Source organism: Podarcis cretensis (assembly GCF_951804945.1).
Source record: "Podarcis cretensis genome assembly, chromosome: 3".
NCBI lineage: Eukaryota > Metazoa > Chordata > Lepidosauria > Squamata > Lacertidae > Podarcis > Podarcis cretensis.
Genome location: NC_137172.1, coordinates 66,400,580 through 66,426,819, shown reverse-complemented (window position 1 = coordinate 66,426,819; position 26,240 = coordinate 66,400,580). Strand labels below are relative to the sequence as shown.

General features: G+C 42.3%; 1 protein-coding gene across 4 annotated transcripts in view; it reads right to left on the bottom strand.

Moving 5' to 3' along the window:
- The window catches only part of ARHGAP18 (Rho GTPase activating protein 18), a 65,649-nt gene extending 40,072 nt beyond the window's left edge, over window positions 1-25,577 (bottom strand). For 2 of the 4 annotated variants that reach the window (XM_079970786.1, XM_079970787.1), the window contains exon 1: window positions 25,098-25,577. In XM_079970786.1, coding sequence (XP_079826912.1) covers window positions 25,098-25,141 — 44 coding nt within the window. In that variant the 5' untranslated portion in view covers window positions 25,142-25,577. Of the gene's footprint in view, window positions 1-6,863; window positions 7,057-25,097 lie in introns of those variants that run through there. The other 2 variants (XM_079970784.1, XM_079970783.1) reach the window with 2 other exon arrangements.
- Window positions 25,578-26,240: the final 663 nt, after the last annotated feature.

The following is a 26,240-nucleotide window of genomic DNA, read 5'->3' as shown; positions in this document are numbered from 1 at the left end:
TTATCTGTGGGATCTGTGGGACAGATGCTTGTAACAAAATCCACCTTATTTCCTGTAGATGAGGAAGCTATTGTTAATTTAAAAGGAAACAGGAAAACCTGATCTGAACAATGCCTTAAAAGGAAAAAAATCAAATACATTTATTTTGAGTAACAATACCAAGGTATGTTTATGATAAAACCAGTTGTGTGCCGTTACACAACAGATTTATTACACCAAACAATTGTTTTTTTCAGTAGTTGGGAACAATGTATTTTAAGATGATGCATCAACAGCTGGGCAGAAATAATTTTGGATACAGTGGAAGTAAAAGACTTATCTAGCTGGCATTATTTTTCTGCTACAAAATTGGAGGGCAGGAGTGGCGTAAAACCAACTGAAATCTAAGGTTTGGAGAACACTGGCAATTCAGAGCTGAACACCAGGCTACACTGGAAATGTACACCTGTGCCTTCTGACACCAGGCTCCATCTTACAATACACTCATGTTCAAAAGCACAGCCAGGTATAAGACAAGAATTTTTTTTATCTACAACTGATTATAGCAGGAGGCTGCAAACTGTTGGCAAATTTAGGTAGTGAAAGCTTTAGCTTTAGGTGAGTGAGTGAGTGAGTGAAAAACATAGTGCACATGTTAAAAATACACCAACAACCTGAGGGAAAATTTACAAATTGTCAATGAGAGAAGACTGTCCAGAAGTTTGAACAGAAGTTCTTGAAACAAGAAAATGTTTCATCAAGGATTCAGTAGCTTGGTGATCATTCAAATGTCAACAGTTCAGAAATTCAGCCCTTCATTTTCATAGCATCTGTCTCTGTGTTAAGACAGCCTAGACAGCAGTTTTTGTCCATGCCATTATCCTATTGGCTCCAGCTTCTATTGTTAAAAGGTTGCTTAGCATAATTTGGCTATCAAATGAACAGAGTTCAAGCGCGCAAGGCCAACAGGTTACTCGTTGTATCTTCACACACACTGTCCCTTCTCACGCAGCATTACAAGAGTGCAATACTATGCACATCTCAGATAAAAGTCCTGCAGAGATCAAGGGGGCTTACTCTTAAGTAAGTTTCCAGGCCCAACTAAACATGCTCACATTGGTGTTTAACCCCTAAACGATGTAGGTCCCAAATATCTGAAGGACTGCCTCCTACCCTATAGACTCTCTGAGGTGTTAAGGTGGCAGTTTAACCACCCCTGGAAGCACAGAGCACTGCATTCTTTGTGGCAGCTTCCAAAATGCAGAAATCCATTCCAATGGAGGTGACATCAATATTAATCTTCATAGTTTATGTCAGTTGCTGAAGTCACAACTCTTTACCCTAGACCTTTGATAGTTAAGGTATTTTGTTTTTTGTGACCCACCTCTATTGTTTGATACGCATTCTTTGGTTTGTTTTCAGTTGCTTTATTGGATTTTAATGTTATGTGATTATATGGTTGTAATGCACTCTGAGACCTTATGCTGAAAAGTGGGTAAGAAATCTTTTATAAATAAATGGGAACAAGCTTGCAGCATAATAGTTTCTTAGCATCATTAAATATTGCACTAGCCATTGGCCTTGACATTATTGAGAAAAATTTTCCGCATAAAATTTCTATTAGAAAAGGCTACCATAAAACCTTTCATACTAAATCTATTCATCTCAAAAATACTATTAAAACGTTTCCCCTCAGAACAGATCCTAAGAGGTCTGTTATCTAAGATCATAAGAGGTCAATTATATCATATCCTCTAGTTCTTTCTGTTTATTCTGCCTGAATTTTCCTTGAAGGTAAAAAAGGGATGGTGAACCTTTTTCAGCCCAAACCTTTTTCAGTTCCTTGGTGCCAGCGGTGGGGGCCAGACAGCACAAGAAGGTTGACAAGAAGTCTAGTCTTGGGCACAAAAAAAGAGAGAGCATCCAAACAGAAATAACAGAGAGGCAGCTGGAGATGTCAGACCCGAGTTCTGGAGAAGCAGTTCTGGGGTAGAGGAAGCTGGGCATTATCTGCATTTAGGTGACACTGTAAGGCATTTGATTTGATGAGGTCACCCATGGACAACATGGAAAGAGCATAGAACCAACAACATATCCTTTAAGGACCCCAACAGAGACTAGAAAAGCCAATGTAGCATTTTCATATATGAATAGGTAGGAAAAAATGCTTCTCCTGGCCCACCACGATAATCCTCTGGCTAGTTGTGCTCCACAAACTTTTGCGTCCCCTATGCAAGAGACATGTTTAGTCAGAAATAAGTCCCCTGACTACAGATAATCACATGCATCACATGTACTTTTGTCCTGGGAATAAAACCATGACAAACCATCATTTGTCAGAGCACACATAGCTCTTACAAATCCAGCTGCACAGCAAAAGGGCAGCTCGTATCATAATGTACCAATATAACCATTTACTTCAGAATAATCACGTGGAATTCAAAAGCATTTCAGAACCATCAGCTATCATTCTTTTTATCCTAAAAGGACATATACAACAGTATAGCAGCAAAAAAACATTTCTTTACAAGTGAAGATGTAATTCTATACATATCGCATTGCTACTTTATCAATGAGCAACACTTGTTGGCACATTTTTAATCTCATCGCTTTACTGCAGGTCTAAGTATCACTGTAACTTCTGACATATCAGATAAGACACATGATTCATTCTCACCAAATCTGTTTCACTTCTTCTCCTGGAGACCAAGTAGCTAGCACTATCCCACATGGCAATGTGAAACAGCCATACCAAACGAAATGTGGCAGCAAGAGATCTATGATTGGAACTCCCAATGGGTTTTTTATTATTTTTAGGGCAAATACAAGGGTAGAGGGGGGTACCAGATGAAAAGGGATAACCCTGTGTCATTTTCCCACTCCAAATCACTTCCTGGAGGTGCCATTCCCAAATAGGGAAAAACATACAACTCTGATCTCAGATTGCACTTTTCCAGAGTATCTGCAGAACTCTATTACGCTGCAGTACACAGCTGTTTTTCCTATATTGGAATTCTAATTGGACGACACTTAAGTTTACAGTTGCTAGCGTAACAGATTCCATACACACAAGTCCCATTTTCATTTTCCATTGCTCAAGTTTTATGAATGGGATTAGAACCTGATTAACCATATTAAAGCAACAGAAAACCCAGCTGGGCTTCTGGAGGGGGGGACGACCATGAAACCCTTGCATCTTGCTTCGCACAATAAAACCCAAGCAAATTATCAAAAAAAGTGTATGCTAAGTATTCAAACAGCCTAACAACATTTCTTCATGTCACATCAAAATAACCTCATGTTGCATCTGGACATAACTTTGGGCTCGTGAGGAAAGCGATGTAAAACTAAGCGCTCAAATGCTTCCTTGGAATGAAGCCTTATTAAGCACATCTGGTGTGGGGGAGGATTAGAAAAAGCAGCCGCTGAAGAGGAAGTGACTTCCTTCCCATCGCAGAGAAGGAGTGCTTAGTGACAATGTAACAATGCTGGCAGGCTCATGGGATTCAGATGCTCAACTCCAAATTTCAATTTAGCAACACAGGCGCTGATCTCATCAAGATTATTTGCGGCGACAGCTGTAGCAATAGCTGGTCACTATATCTGCAGAGACAGGGACTCCACCACTATAAGTTTCTTCTCAAGAGGCATGGATGCAACATGAAACCCAAAAGCACCTGAAGGGGCCTCATTTGAATGTCCACCAGATCCTGCCGTGATCCATCTTAAAACTCACAGGTTGCAGGTGTAGGTGGCTTGATTACCACCAGCAGGCTGGTCTCCCCCCTCCCCCGGTGTTGTTGTTTTTTAACAACTAGCCTGATTAGGTAAAGGTAAAGATACCCATGACCATTAGGACCAGTCGTGGACAACTCTGGGGTTGTGCACTCATCTTGCTCTATAGGCCGAGGGAGCCGGCGTACAGCTTCCGGGTCATGTGGCCAGCATGACTAAGCTGCTTCTGGCGAACCAGAGCAGCGCACGGAAACGCCGTTTACCTTCCCGTCGGAGCGGTACCTATTTCTCTACTTGCACTTTGACATGCTTTCGAACTGCTAGGTTGGCAGGAGCAGGGACCGAGCAACGGGAGCTCACCCCGTCATAGGGATTTGAACTGCCGACCTTCTGATTGGCAAGCCCAAGGCTCTGTGGTTTAACCCACAGCGCACCTGCGTCCTGATCAAGGGGGATTCAAAAGCTGGCACACTGCTTTGTGACTTTTTGGTTCGTGTAATAAAGGTTCTTGCCTTAATAAATCTGGGTTTACTTATTTGCATGCAAGGAGTACAGGCAAAAGTAAAAGGAGCCTGCTGGATCAGGCCAAAGGCCTATCTGGTCCAGCACTCTGTTCTCACAGTGGCCAATGAGATGCCTATGGGAAGACCCAAAGCAGGCTCTGAGCACAACACTCTTCCCACCTGTGATTCTCAGCACCTAGTATTCAGACGCATACTGGCTCCAACAGTGGAAGCAGAACATAGCCATTGTGGTTAGCAGCCGCTGAGAACTTTATTCTCCATGAATTTGTCTAATTCTCTTGTAAAGCCATTTAAGCCAGGTGAAAAAGTACTTCCTTGTATCTGTCATGCAACTTCCAACATTCAGCTTCTTTGCACTGCCCCAGGTTCTAGTACTGAGAGGCTGGGAGAAAAACATTTCTCTGTACACTTTATCTCTGTACATGTATAATTCTGTATCGCTCTATCATAACCCCTCCCCCTACTTGCCTTTTCTCTAAACTAAAAAGTAGTAACTTTTCCTCATAGGGCAGTTCTTCCAATCCGTTAATCATTTTGGTTGTTCTTTTACACACCTTTTCCAGCTCTAATATCCTTTTTGATGTGAGGTGACCAGACATGTACACAGGATTCCAAGTACAGTCACACCATTTATTTGTATTAATACTATTACTATTGCCATTCCAGCCACACAAAAGCCAGGCATTTCTACACACACACACACACACACACACACAGAGAGAGAGAGAGAGAGAGAGAGAGAGAGAGAGAGAGAGACTCTAGGAAGAGGTATTAAATCAGTTTGAAGACACATTCTAGGGAGGCAGAAGGAACTGAGTAGAGTGCAGAGGAGTACCAGTGAGGAATGTAGCCTGAGGCAGGTCACGGCCCAGGAAGAGTCCTGAGGGTCAGACAAATAGACCCTCTTCAGTACTGAGGTCCCCCACCCTGGAATAAGAATCATTATTACAAAACTAAAACCTGATATTGTAAGAAAACACGCTTTCCTTGAAACACACCCATATCAGGACACAGTGAACGGCGGCTGAATATGCCCCAATCCTGTTGAAATTGTTCTACTTCACACTTGTCTTTCCTCCCAAACCCCACATAGGTGCCTTCAGGAGCAAAAGACTCCACTCCAAGAGTATTCATTTTATTTTCAAGCAAGCTTTCTTGTCTGTGATGGCCTCTAGTTTATGCAGTCAGTATTTTGACACAGACCTCAGAGTAATAAAAATGTATCGAGCTCATTGGAGGGAAATGATGGTGATGGGGAACCAAAGTGCACATTGCAGGAAATACTGTTTGCACCACGGCAAGCAATGGGAAAGGGGATATTTGTACTTGTAAAATAGCCTAATAATTTACTCTTGCTATTCTTACAAATAATTATTGAAAGCGGTTTAAATGTGTGTGTTGTTCTTTTTAACAATACAAAATGCTGTTTCTTTTTTCCATAAAGGTAAAGGTAAAGGTAAAGGTACCCCTGCCCGTACGGGCCAGTCTTGACAGACTCTGGGGTTGGTGCGCCCATCTCACTCAAGAGGCCGGGGGCCAGCGCTGTCCGGAGACACTTCCGGGTCACGTGGCCAGCGTGACAAAGCTGCATCTGGCGAGCCAGCGCAGCACACGGAAACGCCGTTTACCTTCCCGCTGGTAAGCGGTCCCTATTTATCTACTTGCACCCGGGGTGCTTTTGAACTGCTAGGTTGGCAGGCGCTGGGACCGAGCAGCGGGAGCACACCCCGCCGCGGGGATTCGAACCGCCGACCTTCCGATCGGCAAGCCCTAGGCGCTGAGGCTTTTACCCACAGCGCCACCCGCGTCCCTTCTTTTTTCCATAGGCAGTCCCAAAAGAGAACAGAAAGCTAGTGCCTCCCTCTGCCATAAGGTAGCTCAGCTTTTCCCCCACCAACACCTTCCATTCATTGTTGGATCCTTGTAGTTACTTGGAAGGAAAATCCCTTTTCACACATAATTTTTTATAACTACATTTATAAGAAAAATTCAAAGAAGACTAATTCTAGGTAAACCTCTTAGATAGTTAATGTTTCGTCAAGTAGCATACTAATCATGCTAAATAAGAAATAAATAATGCCTACATCGAAGTAAACTCAAAATCGGCAGGACACATTTAGAGGAAAATATGCTTAGGATCGGAGTGTAAGGGCAAGACGATGTTATTTCTCCTCCAGAAATCGAACATGCAGGTGCCGCTGGCTGAACTTCAGGACTTTTGCTTTGGGTGCGCTACCCTCCAGTATTTAGTACACTATCTTATTCCTCCTCTCCCCCCCCCCACAAAATTTATACGCCGCTTGCTCGTTCAGAACAAAGCAAAACAAGCCCTCCAAGCGGTTTACAAACCCCAGCCGGCATTAGCCTTTGCTTTCCACCTGTTGCACGCTCGGCGGCCGCGCCCCAGGGTGGTGGAGCTGCTGGCATTCCTCCTGACCGTCCTTTAAACTTTGGTCACATGGCCTGACGCAGCCCTTCGAGAGAGGCAGCCTTTTGTACCTGGCTCCAGCCACCCTGCCTACGTCAACAGGTAAGAAGGCAGGCAGGCAGGCAGGCAGGCAGGCAACCCTCCCTTGTCCTCCCCGAGCACCACCCGCGCAGTTGCCGCGGGCGCCCCTTCCTTACCTTACGGGGGACGCGCCCGCCGCCTCCTTGGCGCTGCTTCCCGGCGCCTCGGCATCGGCGCTGCTGGGGTGATAGGCTGTGAGCACCACCCCCTGGGAAGCAGACCAGCGGCTCATGATGCGGGCGAGGGCATCGTTGTTCCTGGACTGAGCGCAGCGCCGGCGAAGTTCCTGCCTCGCCCGGCCGCGGGGCGTATTAGCTGGCCGCGGGCCCGCCCCCTCGGAGGCGAGGCTGCGCTTCGCACTGAGCGTCGCGGGCGAGGGGAGGACCAGCCTCTGTCCAGACCGCCTCCAATGATATCCTCGCAGCCTGGGCCGAGTACCCCGGCCGCCTTTTTTCCAAGCGAGTCTTGCTCTCGGACGACCTTTTCATGAGTCAGCCACATGTTTACGCTCATATATTCTTCGCGCGGAGGGATTTTACGCCGGCCTTTCCCCACCCCAGCCGGGAGCGTCGCTTTGCCTTTTCTTTTTTCTCCCTTTAGTTTCCTCCACCTCCTCCTTCCCAACTGATTGTGTCTTCTGTGCAACGCTTCTTAACCCCTTGCTCGCAGGTTTCCTTCTCTCAGCGCAGGGATCTCAGGACGCCGTGGTACAAGCCTATCTATGATTGGCACGCATGGCCATTTCGGCGTTTCCTCGCCGCTTTAGCGGGACGTTTCTTGCTCGCTACATGGAAACCAGGATTGATCCCGCTACTGTGCTGAGTCAGGTGCACTCAGCTCACTGACTTGCTAGGTTCGGACATTTGTAAAGAATCGTTTATAAACGAGAGGAGCCAAACTAAAACTTGGAGTTCCTCAAAGAAGTTGCTGCAACAAAGGAACTTTGGGGGCACATTTTAAGAACATAAGATGAGCCCTACAGGGTGAGGCCAGAGGCGCATCTAATCCACTACCTTATTCTGCGGAATTTAGTTTGGGTTTTGATAGGAATGTGCTGTGTGTAATTATGCAAGCCATTGTTACTATCCTTTGTTGTTCTCCCTCTCTTTAGGAAAAAGGGTCTTCACTTGGCAGGTCACTTCAGGTAGCTATGAGAAAAAGGCATTCATGGAATCATAGCCGGTAGAGTTGGGAGAGATTGAGAGGGTCATCTAGTCAAACCTCCTGCAAAATCTCTTTCATTCCCTCCTTGTTGCTACGCAGACCAAGCCCTGACATTAAAAATAGATTCAGAGTTACTTGCTAGTGGTCATCCATTACACTTTTGGCAGGGTTAAAAGATGCCTACTGCAATTATGGTTATTTGAGAATAGGTCTGGGATTTCCTGAATTTGCTCTTGTACAACCTCTCTGTCTTGGAGCAGAGTGCATCATTTGTGAATCAAGACACAAACAGCAGCTGGGACAATTTGCTCCTATACAACCAGCTGAACGATGGGTTGTTTTTTTTATTTTGCTTACCATAAGACATGTGTAATAGGAGGTGGCTCCCAATTTATTGTTGGGCCTCAACTCCCATCGTCCCTGAAAATTGGCCATAGTGGCTGGGGCCAGGTCCTGCCCACCCATGAGGCAAGCTGAGGCAATTGCCTCAGGCGGCAGGATCACAGGAGTGGCAGTTGCTAATGGTGCAATTCCCGCCCCCCACCCCATCCTGTCCCTATCAAATGAATATTCATATAGAAAATGAAAAGGGATTAGATATGAACCTGCCCTTAGACTTAACTGGATCGCACAGTACTGGATGTGTGTGTGTGTGTGTGTACACACACACACACACACACACACACAGAGCTTCCTTTCACTCCTGTGAGATATGGATTTTTTTAAAAAAAGTAAAATAAATATGTATTTGCCTATTTATGTAAAAAGTAAGAACAAGCTTGAGGCAGGTAACACAACTTGTCAGAGCCAAACACAGCAATTGCAGTGAAGCAGGCATTAACAGTCAAAACCATGGGCTGGCGGAACAGTCCTATCCGTTATTCAAAAGTGAGCCTCAAAAAGTTCATTGAGACTTGCAGCCTAAATTGGCCTGCTGCCCACCGGGCATACCTCAATGTGATCATTGTCATTAAGTGTTACAAACTTTTTAAAATTATCTTTCCTGTTACCTGAGCTCCTGGAGGATATACACCTGTGTAAGTGAAGTAAGGAAATCATAGACATGGTACAGCACAGTCCTTACCATGTCTACTCAGAAGTAAGTCCTATTGGATTCTGTGGGACTGAACTTCCAAGTAAGTGGGAGTTAGGATTTCAGCCTTAATAGAACGTTGTCTTGCCATAGCTCTTCTTTGAACATGTACTGTACAACACTGAAAGGATTTACATCTTTGATACCATGGAAGTATTCATTGTCTTAACTGCATACCAAAAGCTATCCTCTGCTACTAAGCATCCTACAGTGAATAAGAAAAAAAAACTTGAGGGAGGAAAGAAGAACATAGAATCAAATGTATATAATTTACAATAGATATGCAATACAGACACGATGTACAAACAATACAAGCCTTTGTTGTAGAAAACCTTTGAACACAATACAATTCTATAAACTAAAACAGGATACAGATTGGGCATTTTAAAAATAAATATGCAAAAGCTGTCTTTCATTTAAGAGGAATCTGAAAAGATTCCACAGCTAAGGCTGAACAAAGCAAAGTTTTTACATGTCGGAGTATGCAAAAGCAGCTTGATCCAGCTGGGCTGTCATTAGGGACTGCTGAAAGAGACAGAATTGAAAATGGTAAAGGAGGAACCACCTAACCACATGCTGATGGCACAGTGGGACTCAGGAAGGATTAGAATGACATCTAAAGAGAATCAGTAAATATTTGCCACTTTCAGAATTACAAACTCCTGCCCGCAGATACTGAACAGATTTATTTGAGAATATTGGGAAGATAAAAGCATGATTGTTCATTACTCTCAAATTTAAAACATAGTTTTTAACTGAAACTCTCTCCAAGTGAAAAAAATGTTCAGTGCTGAACCAAGCAATTGCATACAATTTACTAAGAAGAGAGTAACAGGAATGCTGAAACATATTCAAGAACTTTTTCTCATTGGTGGATTCATTAACTCTTTAAAGTGTGCTTGAAAAGCAAGGATGAAATGTGTCTTATAAGACAGAATGTGCTTTATTACCATTAAAAAATACAACTGAGGTTAGTGCACCTTTCAGAATGGATCTATGGCTACATTTTTAGGCACAGTGCACTGAACTCATAGGGAGTTGCTTCCAAGTAAACATACATGGAACAAGCCTGTAAACATCTTTGCCCTAACACACCACATGTTGCTGCTGCTGAGACACTATGATTCTTTGTCAAGTAGCAGTTAGCTATTGTCTGTGCCAGTGATGTGGTCCCAGAACGCCTAACGATGCTGTGAGGTTGCTGGTGATGCACAACACAAATTCTTGTCCAAGCCAGCTGCAGTCTATGACCCATTCGTATTTTAAACTTTTTAAAAAAACTTTCAACGCTGAGTGCTTTTACTTTCTGTAACCATAATGTATTAGAAATATGTCTTTGTGTACTTCCTCCCTTCCCAAGTTTTGAGCATTAACATAAGTACCCTCCTCCTCTTTCAATTTATTCTGAGGAAATTTCCATTTCCCTGTCTTTATTAGCAGGTTATGAAGATAAGGCACCAGGGGTAAACAATTTTGTCTCCAACTTGCAGCAGTTTCCCAAACTTCTCAGTTTCCCAAGAATTGGGGGGACATGTAAAGTCTGCAAAGATCTGCAACCTAAACAGAAAGCTGTGCCATGCACACAAATTGGGAGTTCTAATGGAATGAACAGTAAAGGCAGCTGTTAACACCAACAACTGCAAAGACTTATCAAGGGCCAAGTCTCTCTTTTAAAAGATCTTCCGGTCACAGAGAATATCACAGTAGACGTAGCTCATAAAATCGGCTAATTAAACTACGCTTAGTGCAAAGGTACGTAATATCAGCACAAACTAGGCCATGTAACCTTGTAAAGAGGTGCCTGGGTTTAACAATACTATAACATGATTTTGCTTCCTGCACTACTGCTCAAGGCCACTTGCCTCATTTTCTTTAATTGTGTTATGTGTACACTTGAGCATTTGTTTCTTTCATCTGGTTGTATTACGCACAACGTTTTGTTGGATATTAAAAGAATTCAATAAAAATTGTGATATTTATATTGGTTAATACTCTTTCCACAGGCATGCGGGGACAGATAGCGATCTCTCTGTAGTGCAAATTCAATATTTATTTAAGAAGCAAATTTAATCTGGTGCTTTTACAAGCTAAATCTGGCACCTCCTGGCAATTAAACAGAGGCATATCAGCAACGTGACATGGGAGGAAGCTTCACTGAATTTCACTGAGGTTATGCAGGTCTGCATGTTCAGCATTTTAAACTTCTGTCCATTCTTTGCTCTCTTAAATAAAATATTAATGGTGAAATGTGGCAGGAATGTACAGCTGTAAAGTACAGACATAAGAGCACCCCTATAATACAGGGGAATTTAGGGGAGGGGAAGTATAATCCATGTTTCTACTTTTCTTAAAATTTGATATCTCAGTACTCGTGAGCTATTTCTGTTTGCAGATTAATAAACCAATAAATTAGAAAAAGGTCGACTTGCAGTTAGTTAAGGCTACCAATCAACTGAGGTACCAATCAATCTTGCTTTTATGTGACCAAAATAAATCCCGCTAGTTTAGACAGTTGTTTCTGCATGGTTTAGCTGTAGATGCATTGTAATTAACTGTATTTAGTACTGGTACATGACATACTTCACATTCAAAGCTAATGCAATATTAAAGTTCTGTCCACACGTTAAATAACGTATACAAATAAATGTTGACCCTTTTGTCCTACAGATACCGGTAATTTAAAAAGGGTATGTTGGTGCACTCTGGTGGTTGCTTTTGTAACTATTTTTAATAAACATGTGGGATGAGAGGAGACAAATAGTAGAAATGTAGAGGGTACCACCCACTCTTCACCAAGTAGTCACTTCATTGTGCAATGAAGGACTATCCTACATGTATGGAAATCAATGGAATTTCCTACCAAGATGTTTTAACCTTGATCCAGGAACAGTGCTAGATTGTATGACAGTTGAATATAAATATCCCAATATGCAACAGACTGCTTTGCACTGCCTCTGCCATAACCTGAAAAAGAGCAACCAATATTTATTTCTTATTGCTTGTGGTTTGTTTGCGGGAGATAAATCAAAAACTTGGGTTCAGACATACTGCTGTGCTATACTGTGGCTTAGCTCTCAGTAGCATGGCAACTACAGGAAGGGTGGGGAGAGAAGCAAAGCAGCCATGATTTTATCATTGCATGCACTTGCTCATCAAGCTATAGTTTGACTCAGTATTACATGCAAATGAGACCACAGGCTGCTTTACATCACAGGCTTACAAATAGCTTTTTTGAACTGTTTTATATGCCACACTGCCCTTTTTTTTCTTTTATAAATTCAATGTGTCTGATGGTTTGCAGGTCCGCCTTGTCTGACAGAGCACCCCATAAAGAAAGAATAGCTCTTTTTCAAGTGCATTTGGTCCTGCTCTATGAGGATGCTCTTGAAATCAGTTCATCCTCCTTGAATTCATCTTCTAAGTGCATCAACGCTTTATATTTTCTATGCTATACTCCTTGTTATGTTTTTGCCACTAGAGCTGATCTATATACCTCTTTATTACTACAGTACACCCATTCACTTCTGCCAAATAGGTCACTACACCCAATACTCTTCTTACAATCCTTTGTTCTCATTTGTTTCTGCCCCTATAGTTTCAAACTGGAACCAGTTAAACAATGGGGAAAATAGCCCTCACTCTGTGGACTAGAATTCCAAACACTGTCATTTAAGTCACTTTCCAAATCAAGTATAAGGGGGTGGACCCTGCATAAATTTTCTGATTTCTGGCATGTGCTGTGGATCCATAAGATCTCTAACCATTTGCAATGAAATGTCACAAAACAACAACAACAACAAGCCTAGAGTTGTACAGTGTACAGACAGCAACCATTTTAGGTGTGTCCAATTTCTCTCTCACACACACCACATGCCTCTATGTCAAGCTGAAAGTTGGTATTCTCAAAATTTTCACTCATATCTGAAGTAAACTAGACAACGGGCAATTTGTCCCCCATTAATGGTATACTTCATCTTGCCTAAAGGTAGGGCCAAGTCTGTATTTGCCTAGCACTCTGCCAGCTCTCATTCTGCTGACACGGAGCCGCTACAATCTGCTCATCATGAGTGAAGCACAATGTCTACAACCCTTTCTCTGTGACAATGAGAGTCAGAAACACAGCTCCACCACCAGCACCCCACATGGTGGAGCAAATGCTGGGCTCTGGCACAGAGGCCCCAAAGGCCTTGTTGATGCTGGTGCCAACCTCCCTTTTTAATTTAAAACCAAAAACAAGTACACATAAGTGAATGAATGAATGAATTTATTAATACGGACACAGACCAGCATCACACACACAATATCACAGATCATAAAAATATCAGAAATACAAAGGACAATATGAATATAACAAGGCTCTAAATATAAAAATTAAAATTAATTGTTAGTGTGTTCCCCAATAATTACCATTTAGGGGTTTGAACATTATGGGATACCACTTGCTTCCTGCGGTTGATTGCAGACGCACAGAATTTAGCTACATTTAATGTAGTCTTGGGATTCTTATCCTCTAACAGTAGTTTTAAACTTGTCGTTGTTGTTTAGTCGTTTAGTCGTGTCCGACTCTTCGTGACCCCATGGACCAGAGAACGCCAGGCACTCCTGTCCTCCACTGCCCCCCGCAGCTTGGTCAGACTCATGCTGGTAACCTCGAAAACACTATCCAACCATCTCGTCCTCTGTCGCCCCCTTCTCCTTGTGCCCTCCATCTTTCCCAACATCAGGGTCTTCTCCAGGGAGTCTTCTCTTCTCATGAGGTGGCCAAAGTACTGGAGCCTCAGCTTCACAATCTGTCCTTCCAGTGAGCACTCAGGGCTGATTTCCTTCAGAATGGAGAGGTTTGATCTTCTTGCAGTCCATGGGACTCTCAAGAGTCTCCTCCAGCACCATAATTCAAAAGCATCAATTCTTCGGCGATCAGCCTTCTTTATGGTCCAGCTCTCACTTCCATACATCACTACTGGGAAAACCATAGCTTTAACTATACGGACCTTTGTTGGCAAGGTGAGTTTTAAACTATGGTATTCCAATTCTTTCCTGGACTTTTGCAAAACAGGTGTAATAAAAGTCAAACGTATATCCTCATAAAGACAACAACGTAATAGTACATATGAGGCAGTTTCAACTTCCAACGAACCATAAGGACAGACCCGTACTGTGTAAGGTTTACCTTCAAATCTGCCCTGAAGTAAGGCAGAAGGAAGAACGTTAAATCTGGCAAGGGTAAAAGACCGTCTGTATTTGGGTACCTGAAGACCTGACAGATAGTTAGCTGGAGAGAAACCTCTTCCATAGTCCCTTATTGCTGGATGTTTGATCATTTCGCTCATGTGGCATTGTAATTCTACGTCCAGGATACGCTGGCGAATTGTAGTCCTAGCTTTCTCAAAGCCTGTCACTATCAAAGTCTGCTGTGGGATCCCCAAGCCTTTAAGCTTTTCCAGCAGTGTAGCTTTCCATCTGGATTGGTAGGTGTCTAGTAAGGTTAAAGGAGCCAGCCCAACCGGGAAGAAAATAAGCTTTAGCCAATAATGGATCTTCAATATCCACATCCGAGTACTGATAGGAATTTGCCCAACCTCCAACCGGACCACTATGTTGGATACGCAAGAGGGGATCCCCAGCAGGCTGCGGAAAAACTTAGTTTGGAATGCCTCTAAAAGAGTAAGGTCTTTAAAGCTGCAGATCTGGGAACCATATAACAATTGTGATAGTATTTTGGCAGCAAAAACCTGGGAAGCTGCCAGTATGTATTGGCCCCCTTTCCCATAAAAGAATCTTATTAACGCTTTGGTAGATCTTTCTGCATTTGCAATAGAATTATTAATCTGAAAACGCCAGGAGCCCCTTTCCTGGAAGGTTACACCCAGGTATTTAAAGGTTGCTACAAGTACAGGTAAGTGATTTTACATACCAGCACTCTAAAAGGAAACATCTGATGAGGTAGCTGCAACCACAACCATAATAACTTTCCCAGAATGCTTTTTGGCCACAACATTTAGTTCAGAGGCATTCTGAGAAATTAAGATAGCAACTGCTGCAATGGATTCTTCACCTGGCACTTCACTTTTCAGAGCTGGACTGTCCGTTGCTACCACCTTTCCCACTACTGCCTGCTATTCGCAATGAGGGAACTGCCAGAAGACCCTCAGTTGTAGACCTCAGTGTCTAGGCTGAACAATAAGTACAGAGACACTCCTTCAGGTATACAGGGCTGAATCCGTTAAGGGCTTTAAAGGTCAACACCAACACTTTGAATTGTGCTTGGAAATGTACAGGGAGCCAATGAGTTTTAGGACCAGTGTTATATGGTTCTGGCTGCCGTTCCCAATCACCAATCTGGCAGCTGCATTCTAGATTAATTGTAATTTCTGGGTCACCTTCAAAGGTAGTCCCATGTACAGCACATTGCAGTATTCCAAGCAGGAGATAACCAGAGCATGTGCTACTCTGGTGAGACAGTGCATAGGCAGGTAGGGTCTCAGCCGGCATACCAAATGGAGCTGGTAGACAGACAAACTGGACACTAGAATTGACCTGTGCCTCCATGGACAGCTGTGAGTCCTAAATGACCCCAAGGCTGTACACCTGGTCCTTCAGGGGCACCGTTATCCCATTCAGGACCAGGGAGCCCCCCCCATTCCACCCCTGCTCACCCCCTATCCCTCCGTTTTTCTGACTTGTTGGGATTCAACCTCAATCCATTAACTGCCATCCATCCTCCAACCGCCTCCAGACACTCACTGACTCTCTATATGATAAACTCACAACGTATAATCATAACTCAGAAATCCTAGAGCTTTTGAAAAATATCCATTCCTGTATTCCAGCCAGAAATGTAATGAGGAACAAATTACTAGAACTAATTTTAGAATACTTTTCAGATGTTTCCAGGTGGAAAGAGTTTGCAGTTGCACTGAATTGGTTGCTTGCCATCTGCTGGCTGAAATATAATGCTGCTGCAATGCAAAAGCACCTTCAGGAGTTTGTTAAATTCAGATGAGAGAAGACTCGGAGTATCAGTTAGCAAACCATTTCAGAGAGTAATGAAGTTCTCATCCTGTATCACCTGCACCTTAATACTGGCAGATGGTAGGTGGGCATTTTGACCACCTGCTATATTTTACATGATTCATGACTTAATTTGATTTCTGAGGCAGCCTAATTTTTAAAGGAGAAATGGGCAGGGTTTTCTCTCTCTTTGCAACTCCGTCTCTCTCAAACCCCAAACCAAAATACTACTAATCTGTTCAGGAGGAACAAGGAAAGATATTCCTATTCCAGCAAGCATTCAGAGAGTAATGGCAATGGTCATTTTGGGCAGGCAGGATATTATTATTATTTATTAAATTTATTGGGGGGCTACTAAGGCAACACAAAGCAACTTACAATACACAAACAAACAAACGTCAGGTGCCTGCAAGCGGTGTGTGCAGCCCCAGGCACCCACAGTCCTGGGGCCAAGCCAGAGGGCCTCCATTCCTCTGTCTCTCTCCCATCAAAGGTCATCAGAAAAGGCAACCAAAGAAGTTTCCAAAACAAAATCGGGCCTAAACCCCAATGAAAATGGATCTAGAAAATTAGTTTAATCCAAGACAGCCTGTATCTGGCATGCAACTACTTACTCAAGAACCTTGCCCAAGAAGGGGAGATTAGCATTACAGTAATAACTCTGGTTACGAACCGTCCTCCTTGCGAATGCTTCAGGTTACGAGCTCCGTTAGCCCAGAAGTAGGCACTCCTGGTTGCGAACTTTGCCCCAGGATGCGAGTGGAAATCACATGCCGGAGGCATGCGCGCAGCGGGAGGCCCCATTAGCAAAAGCGCACCTCAGGTTAAGAACGGTTTCGAGTTGAGAACAGACCTCCAGAACGAATTAAGTTCATACCCAGAGGTACCACTGTACTGACCAAATCCAGGTAGGGTTTCTTAAGGAATGGCCATACTTATCACTGTTTCCTTTCAGCAGACAGAGACCAACCCCTCTTGCAGCTGGCTGTCCCCTCCCCACTAGTTTTTCTCAGCTATGATTGGCAAGAGACATGGGCACAAGTCATGGGACCCGGACTGAACCAAGCACCTTGTCCACATCCTTGAGCCTTACAAATTTAAACTCATCCCACATAACAGAACCAGACAGTGTTCTGGACACCTCTAGAGATTCATCTGCTATAACAGCAGGCAAGATCCTGGCAGATACAAGCAATTTTATCCCCAAAACACTTTGCAAATGAGCCACAGCAAGCCACCATTGGTTCTACCACCTCCTTCGGCCCACTCTATAAAAGGCCCCATTCTACCTGGAAAAGCTCTGCCAGAGGGCGCCATGAAGATGCAATGGAGGAAGCAAAGTATGCATTGGTTGTCACTTTCACTGCCACTGAGTAGTCTTGATAGTGACCAATTGTATTCAATTGTGTTCAACTGTATTAGTCTGTAGCTTTCCTCCACTTGCGTTGAAGCTGTCTCTCAGCTTGTTTCATTGCCCTGAGCTCTGGTATACACAAAGGTACCAAGTGGGATATACAAAGTGGGAGAGGACACAAGGGATTATTGTGTCAATGGCCTGAACCATTCTCATGTTCACAAATTAGCCAGCACTCCAACAGAAACACCAGTCATATTAGCCAGAACATTTGTTAAGAGTGCTGGGAATAGTAGCTTTGTGGGAGTAAACTACAGCTCCCTGGATTATTTGGGGGAGAGCCATGTGTTTTAAATGTATGGTGTGGATGTCACCTTGTTCCATCTAGCTTTATACAGTATTGTCCACTGGATGGAAGCGGCTCTAGAGGATTTCAGATAGATACCAAGGGTTGAACTTGGGCCTTCTGCTTAAGCTAGTGCCCTCTTGTGTCTCTGGTGAAGAATGCCCATGCACCTGAAATCTCATGCTACAACAAATGAGCATGCTTGTTTGGGATATATCATAGAGCTCTTTTCTGCTGATCAAGTCATGCCTTGCTTTGTGAGGCAGTCTGGAGTGCCTGTGGAATTCCAAATCAGAATGGCTAGGGGATTATAAATATTACTTGTAAACTATTGATACAATCAGTATTAATTACTATTCATTATGAATCTTTATTTATTTAAAAGGGAAGTGCTTACTATTTTAGAAAATGAGTGTTATATATATGCACATATTGCAAACATGTAAATTTCAATTTGTTTTCATAAGCCACACAGGGAAAGGCAGTCTTTTCTATGCTGTATAGTCTGATCTGTTTTGAAGAGATTATAAATATATTTGGTTGTTGTTTTTTTTGTTTAATTTAGACACCATATATCTAATCAAGATTTAACACTGTTTGAACACTTATCTGAAGTCCACAGACCTCCTTTAAATTTGAATATGAGAGTTTTTTCTGATTCTGGTGAGTTTTGTGTTATCTAAATTTCAGTGAATTTGCTATTACCATAGTAAACATCTCTTGAATTTGGATGCAAATGAAAGAAATGTTAATGTAGACAAGATGTCCTGTGATCTAAAACCTAATTCTTTTCCAACAATGGTAGGACAGATTTGATAACCAGAGCATAATGGTCTGCTCTGTTAGTCAAACCAACAATTAAATGTGGTCAGAAAGGGGAGGGGGATGTTTGCTCTGGTTGCTAAGCAGTGATTCATCATTTGTGTTATAATCATTTGTAATATTTGCTCTACATACTCAATAGATAAGAAACCAAGTTACATCTATCTATCTGGCGTCCTTTAAAAAATCATCATGTATGTCATAAAGTTCAGGAATTTTCAATTTTTTAAATAAATGCATACTTGGACAATCCAAAGATAAGCACTTGGCCATCCTTCACCACAAGTTCCCAGGGCAGGTTGCAATAACATAATATACAAACCAATAAAATAGTTGCAATTATAAAAACAAGTAAAACCATTCCAACTAGAACAAAACAGCCCTTTGGTTTTAATAAGAGAAATGTAAGTGTGTCCTTAATTTTCTCACTGAAGTTTCATTTTGCAGGTTCTCCAATTATTTTTAAAATATTTTATTTGCCACTCATTTGTAAGCTTTTTAATTGGTGTGCTGGTGTGGAAGAGAAAGAAATATTTTAAATTTCTAATTTTGTTAGCTCCCTTGAGTGGTTCAGCCCTGAGCTAGTCAGTGGGGGGGGGATATACTTAATAATCCATTAATTAATTAAATCAATGGCACACAAAAGTGGGTTATGCCACCAGTGGGTGTTATTTGGTCTGTGGTATACCGTATTTTTCCGTGTATAAGACTAGGTTTTTTTACCAAAAAATTAGGTTTGAAACTGGGGCTCGTCTTATACACAGGTAGTGCTGAGGAGTGTTTTCTTAATTTGGAGTCACCAAAAATAGGGGGCGTCTTATACATGGGGGCATCTTATACATGGAAAAACACGGTATATAGTATGTTTTATGAGAGTTATAAATGGAAAATACAAGTATCAATTAAATAGTCTTAAAAATATCATTCAGTGCAGATGTTCATTCCAAAGAGACTTTAACTCTGCTCCCACTTAGAATAGAGGCTCATATGGGCTCCATGCACCTAGGCTGCCCTACGAGAGAATAGGTACATGTGGTTCACCACTCTCCAGTTTATCTCAGAATCAGTGTAATAAGAGAGCTGGGGGGTGGGTGGAGTATCCCACCCTTCACTAATACACTTTCAGGGTGGCTAACAGCCATGAGACTATTAACACAATAAACAAAATAAACAACGCAAAATAATAATGTCAACCAACAGGGGTAATAAGAAATACTGAATTCGGTAACATTTACTTCCTGGTAAGTGGATTTAGTTATAGATCGCAGTCCAGTGCTGCACAAGTCTGCTTCCCATTGACTTCAATGAGCCATATTCACAGATTTGTGTGTAGAGGTTTGCAGCCTTTAAAATCCACCCCTCTGCTATTATTGACACTGTCTTTATGTAATGTGCTATACAAGTATCTTTTGTAACATCAGTGACCGAATTGCTTATGAATACTGTCTTGTTTTTTATTGGTCTGCCCATTCTTTGTCTTCCTTTGTTTGTTCAGTGTTTCTCATATTAGTCATTTGAGCCTGTTCTACCCATTTCTGTCTCCTTTGTTCGTTGTTCTAAAGTATTATTTCACATTGGCTGTGAATTTATTTAATTATATGTAAACATATTTTAATTGTGTACAGTGTTTTTATCAACAGGGAAGCTTTCCTAAAAATAGAAGGAAATACTTTTGGTGTACTATTTTTATATTTTGACTTACACCCAATTTGTATAGAAATATTAGTAGTGGAATCCTGGAAACTACATGATTAATTTGTTAACAGAACAAGTATGCTTAACGCAAATCAAAATATAAACGACTTTTTTTTTTTTACAATTAAAGCAGTGTATTAGAACACCCATTTCAGAAACTATAGCAGCCCAAATCTAGTATGTTAGTTAATCAGTGCATAAATGAATCAGTTTAATTTGCTGCAACTAAGTAAAGTCGTTTCTCGGCCACCCAAAGTTGCCACAGTTTCTAGAAGGGAATTGAGAAGAGACACATAAGGAGAAATCCAGAACCATCAGGCTCAGCCCTCAGAAGCCTTTCAAGCTGAATGTTTGATAACCTAAAATCTTTGATAACCCATAGTTTTCTACTATTCCTAGTAAAGTAGCCATGTTAGTCTGCCGCAGAAAAACCAACAAAGAGTATTGTGTCAGTCTGGAGACTAATACATTCATTATGGCAGAAGCTTTGACAGACTACTGTTCACTTCATCAGATGCATGAAAGCTTGTGCCTTAATAAATGCATTAGCCTTTAATGCACCACAAGGCTCTTCATTGTTGTTTTTACTAATTAACTAGTTAACCTAATGAAAGGAGATGATCGAGGACAGAACTAAAATGGATTCAAGGACAACAGTCCCTAAAGATGAAGCAGAGAAGAAATCTGAACTGGATGTCCTATTCTAAAACACATTCGGTCTACTCTGATTATAATTTAGTTGAATAATGTATTTTTGATAATGTAGAGAGAGTAGAGAGGTTACAGTGAGGAGTTATATGAAATTTAACAGCAGGCTGAGCACAATGCTTGATTCCTGTTTGAATCCAAGGCTGCAGCTATGGGAGAAGCAAGACCCTCTTGGGGTATTAATACTGTGAACCCCTCCATTGTAAGCTCAGGTTGTGTGTCTGTGTGTGTGTACACACACACCATATATCATAATGACACCACAATCTCTGTTGTGCCTCATTTCCAAAAGGAAACACAAACCCTAGGTAAAACCACTGGAACTCATGCAATCTCACACCACTTTGAGCTTGGGGTGGCATTCAACATTATGTTCACACACATATGGTGATCTTCCTCCTCTCCCAAGACTGGGCTTCTTTCAGCTGACTATGACATCATCATGCTGATCAACTGCTCTCACGATTCAAAAGGAAAGTTTTATCATGTTAGAAATACAAAATTCAAGTATTCTTCCATTTCCCTTACATATCCAAATGCTTACCATGAATATCTCTCTAATGAGTAGCAAGAACATATTTGCTACCTGTTAGTTGCATTGATTTCCTTCTTGTCACCCATCCATTATTAAGATTTGCCTCTGTATTTAACTATTCTATCAGTGTCTGAAGTTTGTTAAACGTTGCTGCATTAGTCTGCTCAGCCTTGGAAAAACATTATGCCTTCCAGTTCTATGCCAAATAGGCATTAAAAACATAAATATTGTGTTCTACTCTTGTTTTTTATTTCCCATCGGTACTGCTGATTCTCTAACTACCAGGTCAGCTCATAATGATTTCAGATAAGCAAGCACCATCATAGTAATTTATTGCTTAACTGTAGGTCATAACAACAGTAAATAGAAGAGGATAAATAAGTCAACAAGCACAGATGCATAACAGTAAATAGGCATTGCACTGCATAAAATCTGGGCAAGGGATAAATTTTAGCCTCACAAAAAAAGTTAATCCACAGTAACATAATACATTTGCATAGGCCGCCTCCACCATAATGTTTAATTAAATCAGACTTGTCTTCCCCGTTTAGGTATATCAGTGTCTAGACCCGAATTCCCTGCCAGCTTTTTCCCTTTTTGAAGTGTGGCTGATTCAGTTCAGTAACTGTGTTCAAGACTCAGCTTACAAAGACCTTACATTCTGAGGGTAATCAATCGAGTGTCTTTGATTATGCCAGGATAGCCAAAGCTTGCCTAATTAATTAACTGAAAGTGATTAATGACTCAGGCATTTATCAATCAGTATTTTTTACACATTCTCAATATTATGAATATAATATGAACCCAAGCAAAACTATCTCAGCACAGAGAAGTTCCTCCTGCATTCCATATGTAGCAGCCATGAGTATGCTCCGGGCAAAATTTCTCCATCCTTATTTCTTCATTGCAAATGATTCAACATATAACCATGTCATTAAAGTAAGTTTAAAATGTATAAGATAATCCTTTTAACAAATATAAAATGAGATGCAGTCTTTTGCAAATCTATGCATTTAGCAAAGTATGGGAGAAGAAGGATTTTTAAGGCATATATTTACAACAAACATACCGTGCATACTACAGTTCAAGAATAATCCTTTTTTAAAAGTGATAATTCAAGCACTTCTAGCTTAGCAAACATGGAAAGACACCTGGCCCTCACAGCCTGACTCATTGAGGTATCTATTATTTGCTAGAACACTTCCAAATCATAAAGAAATTTGGAATACAGAAAAGCAAGTATCCAAACAACTGATTCTGAATGTTCAGTAGGGCTTTAAACTTTAGTTCTCCAACAGTAGCTACCCATGTTACGTGGCAAGTTATGTTTGAACCTAAGTAGACTTTCCAGAGCAGTTTATAACATGGTAAGGGAGTCTTCCAATGAGAACATAAGAGCTATGTTGGTCCATCTAGTCTAGCATTCTGTTCTTACATTGGCCAATCTGATGCCAATTGGAAAACCCCATGCAGAATCTGAGTGCAAAAGCACCCTTCCCAACTGTCATTCCCAACAACTGATATACAGAGGCATACTGCCTCAGAGACAGTGGAGACTGTATATGTAAAAAAAAAATCCTGCTAGTTATGGTCTTTAGATTCCAGCAATATTCAAGGTACTCTCATCACTAGTCAAGTTTGAAAAACACAACTTTTAACAACAGTTGATATGCATACTGCAAAATTTTCCTCCAAAGCACACTACCAGAAAACAAGCCTGATTTGCACATGGCACAGAAAAACTTCAGGTACTGCTGAGTTCCTATTTTACTGACTTAAACCATAATCAGAGTAAGTAAGGGATAAGAATATGAATAGCCCAGAATCAATCTACCTTGCTGTCTATCATATGCAGTTGGGAACATATGCATATGTACAGTTAGAGAGATAACAGAGTTCCATCGTCACTCAGAAACACATTTTTTGCTTACATAATGCATGCTATGTTAACCACTGCCTTGTAAGCATTTACTTGTAAAGAAATCAGAGCTACCACTTCATGCATTAGCAAACAGTTGTGCATATATCAATGCTTAAAGGCTGAAATGGGTCCTAAGGATATGCATATTACGATCGTTTGTATTCCAGGAAAATCAATTTCCACTAACATACCCCCAAGTATTATTATTATTATTTGATTAAGAGAAAAGCAAACAGGCTTGAAACATCAAAATGAACAGAGTGGAAGCAGGATTACACTGAAAACATTTTCTAGAAATCAGGATGAAAAAAGTTTAAAATAATAAATAAAATATGTGCCAAGATAGTTTGCTAGTGTAGAATCTACCTCACTCCCATGAGTCTATGTGAAGATATCCTCATTTAATGGTTCTACACTAGGACCACCTGCAACAATTATATTTATATGAAAACATATAAATTGTGTTATATAAACATATTGTAACTTCCACTAATAAAGTTATTGCATTCTTCCTCATTACAAGTGATATTTATAAAACAAAATCAATACAAAATATCAGTTCTCCCATTTAAGAGCAGCTGTCACCCTAGAACGGACTCACAAGGCATTTAAAAAACTATTGCTCCCCAGAGGATCTACCGCAGGTGAATACTAAGAGTGTATAGTTTGGTATCTGTATGTTTTCTCCAAGGAGTGGTTTGTGTGAATATGCAAGAAGTGGTTTGAATTTAATCCAGAATTTTTTTGCACAGGGAAAGGGGTCCCGATCCGTTATCTTTTCAGCTACCCAACCCCACAGGCACTCTCAGCTTGCTTCTGTTTTGTGTTTCCTCTGTCCCTTCCCAAGGGCCAGCAGTCCTGACCCCCATTCCCCAAAGGCATGTCCAGTTTGGGATGGAACTGACAATTTAGCCTGATGTGGAGAGACTTGCCTGATAGTGTCAATGGGCATATCCCTAAAAGAGGGAAGGGTGGGTGTGTTGCAAGTGTGTTGGGTGAATTGCTAGGAGGGGAGTGCATTTAGATGTCAAGGAAATAAACAACTCTCTGACTTTTAGAAGACATTTGAAGGCAGCCCTATTTCAGGAAGTTTTTAATGTTTGATGTTTTATCTCTTTTTTATTATTAATATCCTGTTGTGAGCCACCCAGACTGGGGAAAACCAGCCAGATGGGCAGGGTATAAATAATAAATTACTATTATTATTAAATTAGTATAAATTATTATTATTATGCATTTAAGTGTTTAAGAAACAATATACTGAGTACACACTAAATACATGAGAAGCACAAATATTTCCTTCAAAGAATTCAGCCGTTTGGGCATCGTGAATCTGAGAGGGGTAAACTACAGTGCCCATAATTCTTTGAGGGAAAGAATGGGCTTTCAAGGTGCCCAATGCCTGAGAGAAAGAATGTGAATTGGGGCGATGGAGTTGGGGAGTGTATAGAGAAAGTGTAATAACTATATTTGTGGATTTTTGTAAGAGAGGAGTTAAACAGGCTTGTGTGTGAAGAGCCTGAAAGCTCTTCGTGGGTGAAATTGCTGGAGCGCGGTGCGTGCGCCCACTCAACGGAGCGCTCCAAATGGGCGCGCGCGAGAGGGAACCGCGGAGAGTCTCCCGCCTCCGAGGCTGCGAGGCTTCTGGTTGGAGGAGCCGGCGTGGAGCGCGCGCGCGCGAGCAGGTGCCGGCCGCCTTACCTGAGGTGCAGGTAGTGCACCAGCTTGGTCACCACAGTAACCATCTTGGCGAGGTCCACCTTCTCAGAGACCGAGTCCGAGACGAGCAGGAAAGGGCGGGAGGTGGTGGCCTCCGGCTGCGCTTTCCTGAGGGAAGGATGTCTCCAGACCCGCCGGGGCCACTTCTTCCCTTGCCTTCTTTGTACGCGCTGCTCCTCGTGTCCCTGGGGCGACTTTCCTCAGCTGAGGCTTCCGCCTGCTCGGCATGAGGGTGGGCGCCGTCTGTCGCCCTCCCTCCTGCCTATGCTGCTGCTGCTACCGCTTGCTGTTCACGGGAGGCGACGGGCAGAGGGAGGAGCGGGCAGGCGCACAGCTATGTGGGCAACAGGCTGCCTCTTGGGCGAGCTGGGGCTTCTTCCCTCCTCCTCGTCCTCCTCCTGCTGCTGCTGCCAAGGAGTCGCGTTCCCACCCCGCCGCTGCCACTACCGACCCCTCTCGCCGCCCCAGAGCTTAAGCGCGCGCCGAGCAGCGATAGGAAGAGATTGCGGGTCGCGCCAGCTGTCATCTAATCACCTCCCTGGAGTGATTTCAGGCAACCTATCGCAAAGCGCGCCACTGTTTCTGGCGGAGTGTGCCTGTCACCCGTGTGGCGGGCGGAAATTCAACAGGTGGTGCTTCCTGCCATAGGAGCCAACTCCTAGGGGTCGAAGCTATAGCTTAGGGCCCCACTCTCTTGCGGGCCCCCCAAAAATATAAAGGGGGAAAAACCTGGATGTACATTTCCAAAATAGAAGATAAAAAAACAAACAAAACCTACATACAGCAACAGTGTTTTGTGTTGTGTAGACTCCTATGATGTAAGTAATTGGCCCTGCCTACTAGCCTGCTCCCTAAAATATCACTGGTTTGCTCATTTCTATATACAGTGGTACACAAAAAACAGCAACAATTTGTTGTTGACAAAGGACAGCTGGACATATACAGCGGTACCTCGGAATGCGAACGGGATCTGTTCCGGAGCCCCATTCGCATCCTGAACAGAACGTAAGACAAGACTGAGCGCGTACGCGGGTCACATTTCGCCACTTCCGCGCATGCGCGTGCTGTCATTTTGACTGCACATGTGCGAGCGGAGAAACCCAGAAGTAACGTGCTCCATTACTT